Source organism: Budorcas taxicolor, chromosome 25 (genome assembly GCF_023091745.1).
Source record: "Budorcas taxicolor isolate Tak-1 chromosome 25, Takin1.1, whole genome shotgun sequence".
Classification (NCBI taxonomy): Eukaryota; Metazoa; Chordata; class Mammalia; order Artiodactyla; family Bovidae; genus Budorcas; species Budorcas taxicolor.
In genome coordinates, this window is record NC_068934.1 from 46,185,613 (window position 1) to 46,194,662 (window position 9,050).

The 9,050-nt window shown below is 58.8% G+C and overlaps 1 protein-coding gene across 1 annotated transcript; it reads right to left on the bottom strand.

Annotated features, from left to right (window-relative positions):
- Positions 1 to 322: 322 nt before the first annotated feature.
- TBX10 (T-box transcription factor 10) lies at positions 323 to 9,050 on the bottom strand. The gene is made up of 9 exons (XM_052661700.1): positions 9,006 to 9,050; positions 7,532 to 7,619; positions 3,543 to 3,810; positions 3,357 to 3,458; positions 2,838 to 3,009; positions 1,720 to 1,875; positions 1,350 to 1,417; positions 1,063 to 1,157; positions 323 to 603 (listed from the first exon to the last, which is right to left on the bottom strand). The coding sequence occupies exons 1-9, from the start codon at positions 9,048 to 9,050 to the stop codon at positions 323 to 325; spliced, it is 1,275 nt and encodes a 424-aa protein (XP_052517660.1).

Genomic DNA, 9,050 nt, shown 5'->3' on the forward strand with positions numbered 1-9,050 from the left:
GAGGCCCTCCACCCTGAACTCCGAGGACAGAAGTGCTCTGACCACCCGTTCCAAATGGTTTAATGTTGGAGGGAAGAGAGAGGTAAAGCAGGGTTTGGGGGAGTCACCCCCAAGGCAGAGGGGGCAGCTTGGAGACAGGGGGTCCAGTTCCAAGCCTGGCACCACCGCAGCCTGGTAACTCTGGGCAGGTCGCTTTCTTCTCTGGGCCTCCACCTGCCCTGCTCTCCTGGTCAAGTGGGTGGGTGGGGGGTCTCTCTGCAGAGGTAAGGCCAAAGAGAGTGGGCTCCAGGGTAAGAGGACTCTGTCCACAGGGCCCCCACCGTCACTGTGGGTCCTGGCCAGGCCCCAGGCACATTGCAGTGGGGGAGAGGAGCCCCAGCCCCGCTGGGAGGGGCAGGCCCCCCTGGTCCCTGTCAGCCTGGATATTGGGCAGGGGGTATGGTGTTGGTCGGGCCCTTGGTCGGACGGGGCTTGAGGCTCCAATGTACAGGCCCTGATAGGCGAGAGGCGGGTAGGTGGCTGGGGCCAGCAGTGCCTCAGGAGGCGCCAGCAGCTGATGGTGGAGCCTGGCAGGGATCCTGGAGGTGAAGGCTTTGTTGGGGTCTGAGGGGGGAGGGCGTGGTCTCAGTGGACCCCAGGCCTTCCCTCAGGCCTTTAGCCTGCTGCTCTGAGACCCGGCCACTCTCCTTTCTCAAGTTGCCCAGCACTTAGCTTTTGTGCTTGCTCTTGCCTCTGCCTCAATTTCTTCCCCTCCTCCTCCCTCCTCCTCAGTCCTCCAAGGCCCAGCCCAGTAACCGCCTCCTCCAGGAAGTCTACCTGACCTCCACCCTCACCCCCCACCACACCTGCTCTCCGCACTTTGTCCCTGCCCAACCGTTCTCCCTGCCCTGGGTCCAAAATTGTCTTAGACATTTCTGCTCCCCCTCTCTGTCCCCACAGATGCCTGGTGAGCTTGCTGAGCAGTCTACAGCTCCTTCCTGGGGGGCCCGTAGCCTTGTCCCCTCCCCTCCTGCCTGCTCAGCGGGCTCCAGTCCCACGGTGTCTGTGGGCCTGGGGACTGACCTTTCTCCCGCTCAGTAGAGCCTTTCAGCAGGTGGGGGCCGAGGCTGCTGCGATTCCGGGTCGGGACGCTGAGCAGGGGCCGTGGAGATATAGGCCTGGAGGTGGGGCAAGCAGGAATGGGGGCAGGGGTCATGGTGGGGAGCCCAGGCCAAGGGTCATGGTCTGAGTCAGGCAGTGGGACCCCAAGACAAGTCAGTGGCTGTGACCCTGAAAGAAGGGTCAGGAGCTGAGACCTTAAGAGATGCCTAGGGATAGAAATGGGGTGAGGGGATGGGGCCAGAAGGTACCAGGAGTCTGGGTCACTTTCCCGAAAGCCCTTGGCAAAAGGGTTGCTGGCAATTTTCAGCTGGGTGATCTGCAGAGGAGAGAGTGTAGTAAGAGGTCAGCCTTGAGCTGGGGAGAGGCTGTGGGGCCCCGGGCTAGTCACCCTCTCCTCCCTGGATCCCCGCAATCTGGAGGCCCTGGGCCTCTCAGTCCAGGAACCACAGAGCCAGTGGGTGTGAAGGCAGAGGAATGACTGTGGGCTGATGCCCATGGAGTCCCGGAAGGACAGACGAGCAGGGCTCTGTGTGCCTGTCGGGCCTAAGAACCTGGTACTTCAGTTTCTCCCACGTGATGGGCTAGGGGAGTCAGGTCAGGAACGGTGGCCTGACGCACCCGGTGGTTCTGATATGCTGTCACAGCCGTGAACTGGGTCTCCGCGAAGATGAAGGACTTGAAGTTCTCCTGGGCGTAGCGCTCGCTGTCTTTGCGCGGATCCACGAAGACCACGTGGAAGCGCGGCTGGTAGCGGTGCATGGAGTTGAGGATGATCTGTGGGGCGGGTGGGGAGGGTGGCAGCCAGCCCTCGTTGAGGCTGACGTCCTTCCTCCAGGGCCCCCCACCCCTGCCCCTGTCTCATAACTGCTGGTGCCCGATGTGAGGTTGCGAGTCCGCGGTTCTGAGTCAAAGGCCCCTTTGCGTCTGAGCGTCTGGGTGGCTTGGCCTCTTTCACTCCCACGTCCCAGCCATCACAGGACGGTCTGGGATCTGACCACCTCTCCTACCCCGTGGCCTCCAAGCAGCCCAGCCACGACCATCTTTCTCCTGGATTTCTGCAGCCGCCTCCCAGCTGCGCTCCCTGCCTCCACTTGGTGCCTCTGCCCGTTTTCCACACAGCCGCCCTAATGAGCTGCAGCTCAGAACCACCCCCACCCACCCCCCGCCCGCATCCGTGGCTCCCACCCCACACAGAGTAAAGATCCGAATCCTCTCCGCAGCCAACTGGTCCTGCAGATCAGCGCAGGCCGCCCCTAGTATCTCTAGTATCTCTTTCCCTCCCGCTGCCCCTCCTCGCTCCACTCCAGCTCCACTCCAGCCACACGGGAGCCTCCTCACAGGTCCCCTCGGCCCCCCAGTATCCTCCTGCCTCAGGGCCTGTGCACTCGCTGGGCCCTCTGCCTGCCACAGCTCCCTCTTCTATATACACAGGCTCCCTCCTCCACTCCATCAGACTTCTCTTCTAATAGCCTCAGTTGCTGCCTCTGTCTCAGACCCCTTCCCTGTCTCCTTTTTCTCCTGATGTCAGCCTGATCTTTGCCTTGGACAAAGTGTCAACGATACTATGTTCTTGCATCTGTGGTGGGTCTGGGCAGTTCCCTCTGCCATCTGGCCCCCTGGCCAGGTGGAATTGGGCATCAAAGCCGCAGCCGGTTCTGGCCCCAGGCTTCATCACACCCAGGCCCCAGTGTCCCCTGTCCTGGCCCAGCCCCTCCCCACGGTGGCCCGGGCCTCACGTGGCCGTTTTCATCCAGCAGGTTGTTGGTCAGCTTGAGCTTGTCGAAGGACACGATCTGACGCATCCACTGCGCGCCCTTGGCTGGCGAGTCGGGGTGGAAGTGCACACGGCCAGGCGTGGCCGGGTCCGCCTTGCCTGCCACCAGCCAGGCAGAGCTGTGGAAGGCGTACCTGGGGACGGAGCGAGGTGGCGAGGGTGCCCTGACTGCACCCCAGGGCTCCTACCTCATCTGCTGCCCCCACCTGGAGCCGAGACTGACAGGGGTCACCATCTCCCCTACTGCCCACGTGCTGGCCCATCTGCACACGAGGAACCAGAGGCTCCAGAAGGCTGTCCGGCCTGGGGTCCCTGCGGTCGCACCGGCCGCCCTGGGCTAGCCCCGTCCGTCCCCGCCTGGCAGGGATAGACCCCCTGACACTGCTCCGACTGGCCCCTATTCACCCAGGGAGCGGGTGGGCTTCTGCTTCCCCGTCTCAGTGCCTGAGGTCTGAGCTGCGAGCCCCAGCCAGCCCCGGACCTGTATCTCTTGTCGTCCAAAGGCACGAAATCCATGAGCAGGGCGTAGTCAGCCAGCGAGTCCATGCCCAGTATCTTCACCTGGAAGGTGGGGAACATCCTCCTGCGAGAGGGGGTGCTCAGCGGCCCCGGCATGGTTCCAGCCTCCCCACCCCTCCTGCCACCCCCTCACCCCCTGTGCTCATACCTGCCCGCCTTGGTGACGATCATCTCTGTGCCCAGCTGGTTGAACTCTTCCCACAGAGCCTTCATCTCCAGCTGAACCGTCACACTGGACACATGTGGGTTCTTGGGGCCCTGCACCGTGGGCTCAGCCACCGCTGGGGCCCCTGTGGAACCAGTGGAAGGGCCTGATGGTAACATGGAGTCTGGCTGGGGCTCCCAGCTGGAGCTGGTCATGGGCAGTGTGTAGGTCTCTGAGGGGGCAAATACCCCAAGGCTAGCAGAGAGGAAGGCTGGGGAGAGAGGACACGATGTGGGGCTTTGGCCTCTGTTCTCACCCACCCCCACTCCACCCAGCCAGCCTTCATCTTTCAGGAAGCCCTTCTTCTTCCAGGGCTTGATGCCTCTTCTTCCAGGAAGCCCTCCCTGATTGCCAGGCCTGTGTTCCCATAGGATCCCTAACTCAGCATCACTTCATGAGGTAAATGTTCACTTAAAGCTCCTGGAGGCCAGAGACAGGACCTGTCTGGCTTCCCAGGGAATCTTTGAGCCATCAGGAGGCTGTGTGACCTTGAGCAAATTATTTCACCTCCTGGAACCTCAGTTTCCACATCTGTCCCAAGGAATTCTTAAATCTGTCTTATTGGGCTGACATGAGGATTTGTGAAGACACACACAGGCCCTGACACACAGTAGGCCCTTCAGAAAGGACCTTGTTATGGATGATGGTACAGGTGGGGTTGTGAGGGGTGGGGGTGGGGGGAGTCTTTCTCAGTTCTGTGCAGACCTGGCTTCCTCGTGCTGCTTAAGGAATACTGAGCTGAAGGAGATCCCCAAATTATTGTGAATGACTCTTACTCATCTCTGACCCTGAAGTTGTGTTAATCACTCAGTCGTGTCCGACTCTTTGTGACCCCGTGGACTGTTGCCCACCAGGCTCTTCTGTCCATGGGATTCTCCAAGCCAGTTCTAACATCTTTCCTCTCTGGCCTCCTCACTTTTTTTTAAAGAGCCCCTCTTTGGGGCTTCCCTGGTGGCCTAGTAGTTTAGAATCTAACCGCCAATGCAGGGGATACGGGTTTGATCCCTGAAGCCCACGGACCCTAGAGGCCGTGTTCTGCCTCAAGAGAAGCCACCACGATGAGAAGCCCGAGCACCGCCACAAAGGATGACCCCTGCATGCAGCCATGGAGACCCAGAGCAGCCAAAACTAAATCTTAAAAAGATAAAAGAGCCCATTTTTGGTCTGCAATCCTGGCACACGGCTTGGGCAAAAGTTTGCCTCGGCTCCATCCTTCTTATTTAAAAAAAATTATTTTAACTACAATGAGATACTTTTTACCTACGAGGATGGCTATTACCAAAAACCAAAGCAAGTAACAAAACCAATAACCAAAAAAGTGTTACACGTGTTGGTGAAGATGTAGAGAAATTGGGACCTTTGTGCATTGCTGGTGGAATGTTAGACAGTGCAGCCCCTGTGGAAAACCACTGATGGTTCCTCAAAATATGAAAGATAGAATTACTATGAAAAGTGGAATTGTTAGTCAGTTATGTCTGACTCTTTGGGTCTCCTGCATTGGCAGGCGGATTTTTCACCACTGTGCCACTTGGGAAGCCCATGTCCGACTCTCTGTGACCCTGTGGACTACAGCCTGTCAGCTTCCTCTATCCATGGAATTCTCCAGGCAAGAATACTGGAATGCCCATAAGAACCAAGAGCAAGCACCTGAACAGATACGGGTTCACTGGTATTCAGAGCAGCATTGTTCACAACAGCTAAAATGTGGATGCGACCCTAGTGTCTGTCCACTGCTGGATGAATGGATAAGAAGAACGTGTGTATCCAGACGATGAGATATTATTCAGTCTTTAAAAGGAAGGGTGTTATGAGGCAGACCATGGCATGGATGAACCTTGAGGATGTTACGCTAAGTAAAACAAGCCAGTCACAAAAGGACAAAGACTATATGATTCCACTCATAAGAGGTGCCTAGTAGTGAAATTCATAAATGGAAAGTGGATGACGGTTGCCAGGGGCAGGGAGAGGGAATGAATTAATGTTCAATGGGGACAGTGTTTCAGCTTTGCAAGATGCAGAAAGTTCTGGAGATGGATGGTAGTGATGGTTGCACACCAATCTGAATGTGCTTAAGGCCACTGAACACTTTAAAATACTTAAAATGATAGTTTTTATATTATATATGAAAAAGTGAAAAAGAAACTGTTAGTCGCTAGTCATGTCTGACTCTTTGAGACTCCATGGACTGTTGTCTGCCAGGTTCCTCTGTCCATGAAATTCTCCAGGCAAGAATACTGGATTGGGTTGCCATGCCCTTCTATAGGGGATCTTCCCGACTCTAGGATCAAACCCGGGTGTCCTGCATTACAGGCGGATTCTTTACTGTCTGAGCCATCAGGGAAGACCCATGTTGTGTATATTTTAACACAACATTTTAAAACTAGAAAAGGCATCCTGAAAAGCAGACTGTTCATTTCTAGCAGCCCCACATGGGTTAAGATCCTGGTAAAACTGTGATCCCCGAGGTAGAGGTAGAATTATGGTGCTGGATGGATGGATGGACAGGTGCATGGGTGGAGGGAGTTTCCTGGGAGGATACAGCATGTGATGAGTTGACAGGCAGGCAGCACCTGGCCAGAGCCAGTGCAGAGTAGGTACCAGGTGAGAGTGTGGGGTCCAGGGTCCGTGGTCCCATCCTCAGCAGCCCTGAAGTGGCACCTCACTAAAGTCCCTGGAAGCTCTGCAGTCTGGGGATGGGTGGGTCTTACAGAAAGGGGACGGGACATATCAGGTCTAAATCCCCCAGAGATGAAGGGTGCATGAGCCGATGTCCCCCATCACCTGGACCAGGCCGTCAGCTGGGCAGTTGCCCGTCACTTAGCTGTCCTGCTGGGGCAGGAATATCATCCAGATAACCGACGCCAGCCCCAGAGTCTTTGGTGATGTGTCCCAAGGGAGAGAGGCTCGTGGTTTTGCTGGGCCTGGGGGCTTCACAGGCTGGTTACTGGCTCCCCAGTCTTTTCTGAGCCTAGACCCTGCCCCTCCTGGTTCACATGCTGCCGTGTGCCGCCCTCAGTAACCCTGGGGAGGGGCCTGTCCTCTGCCCACTTTCTCTGAAATCCAACACCTCTTGATTGCCAATTTCCACTGACATGGAGTCGGATTTGGAGGGGAAGTTGCAGCTCCTTGTCCACCTTGATATGCAAGGGGTGAGGCCCAGAGAAAGGAGGGGCCAGGCCCAAGGTCCCCCAGGCCTGATAAGGCTTTCACCCCCATAAATGGCTCTATCCTGCTGCCTATCAGCACCCCCACATTTGCACTTGAATGGCTGCGTGGGCCCCGCCCTGGTGGAGCCTGAGGCCTCAGCCTGGGGTGCCCCTGCCCCATCCTCTTGCCCAGGCCCTGGGTACAGTCGTGTTTCCCTGGTCCCTAAGCCTAGATCCTGCCCCACCTGACCCACCCCGGAGCTTGAACTCACTTGTGGGACTGCCTTGGCCGCCTGCTCCTTACCTGCCATGGAACAGCCTGGACTTCCGATTCCTGGAGACAGTGGTTCAGCTGGGGTCCCTGCCTGCTGCCCCAGTGGTCAGCCTCTCCCAGTCTCCCAGTCCATCGGCAGCACGGCTCAGTGCTCAGGCCCTCCCTCGGTCCCCAGCCTCCTGGCAGGACTGTCCTTCCCTCCTGGATCGTCTACGTCTTGGTTCTGTCCCCAAGCCAGGCAACTGGTCTCTGCAGGTGGGACCTCGGCGCTGGGGTGTGCAGAGCCCCTTCTGCAAGCCACCCTCAGACTGGACTGTGCGAGGCCCTGGGCTGGGCTTGTCCAGTTCCAGGAGCGATGCTGTGCGGGAGGAGGGCAGGTGGGGAAGCTCTGACGTGGTGAGGCCGCCTCTCCCCCTCCCGGTCTCTGCTCCTGGCTTCCTCCCTTCCCTAGCTAGGCGCCCCCCAGCCATTCCTGATCAATGGGCCCAGATGCACGCAGGGCGGGGGCCCACCTCCAGGACAGGCTGGGAGATCCGCAGGGGTTTGGGCCTGGCTGAATGGAGGGTCCAGGGCTGACAGGGCCTCGGGGAGGTCGAGGGGCTGCAGTAGAAGCATGGAAGGCTGAATGGCAGAGGCGCTGCCTCTTCCCAGGACCCAGACCCCTGACCGGGGCTGCTGTCGTGGAATCACCAGGGACCTCGGGCCGGAAAGGCAAGGGGGCAGCAGCCACGTGTATGAGCAGAAGCAGAGCCCTTGGACTGGGAGGTGGGAGGCCAGGTACTCCTGACCGCTCAGCCCATGAGCTGTGACACTGGCAGGACCTGACGGCCCTGTGCCTCGGTTTCCCCAACTGAACTAAGTGCGTAATCGCTTCTGCCTGGGATGGGCTGGCCCCGCCTGGGGGGTGCAGTAAGCTGTCCCCATCTTGGCTGATGGTGCCTACACAGGCCCCACAGGGTCAGGGGAGGCTGGCCCAGGTCAGAGGCCACAGGGGCAAGTCCTGACCGGGCACCTTCCCCAGCAGCCCCTGCCTATTTGGAATAGGGCATTCAGGGAACACACAGGTGGCCAGTCAGAAAGGGAAGGGCGGGTCTCCCCACGCTGCTTGCTGCCATGTGGCTCAGCACAGGTCATCGGACTAACCCTGGGTTGGCCCACTCTAGGGCCATGGGCCGGGGCACCAGGCAAGAGCGCACTGGGCTGGGCTTGGCGTGCCTGATCGGGGTTCCCAAAGTCGACTGGACCCCACAGCTCCTCCACAGTCTAGCTCTGGGGATACAGCGTGACACCCCGGCCCCTCTCGGACCCACTCAATGAGGGCAAACTCTCCTCCCTCAGCTCAGGGGGACTGCTGCCTCACCCCCCACCACACGCCCCAGGTCCCTGGGGCCAGGCTGGGAGAAATCCCGTCAGGAGAGTGAGGGCCGACCCTGGCACAGACCCAGCCCTGGGGTCTGCTGCTGGGCAGGATGGGGCGAGTCCTCTGCCTTTTTGAGGAGTGCCCCAGAGTCTCCCAGGGATGAGGGGCCGCCTAGTGAGGCGAAGCCATGCCACCCTGTCCCAGGAGCCACGGTGGGGCTAGGGGGAGATAGGAGAGGAGATGAGGTTGGCGCCCCCTCAGCCTGGACTCCCAGGGACCTAGGGGTCTACTGGCTTCTGGTGTGTGTTTGTATGTGTGTGTATGCGCTTGCACTTGCCTTTGGTCTGTGAGATGGGAAGCCTGCCACATGCATGTGAGCTCACTGGTATGCCAACCCATGGGCACACACAGACTCAAGACTCAATGACCTGCCACCGCCCGTGTGCACAGAAACACATGCTGTCTCTCACATGCGCGCCACGCACACACACACAGGCACACCTCCCTTCTTCAACAGCCTCTTCCCCAGCCGGTCTGCTCTTCCTGCCCGAGGCACCTCCTGGCCCCCTGCCCCCTCATCCATCTTGCTTGCCAGCCTGTCCTGGGTGCCCCCATATCCTTCACACCTTCTCATCTCGCTGCTCAATAGCAGGAGGCAGCGTGGCAGCCAT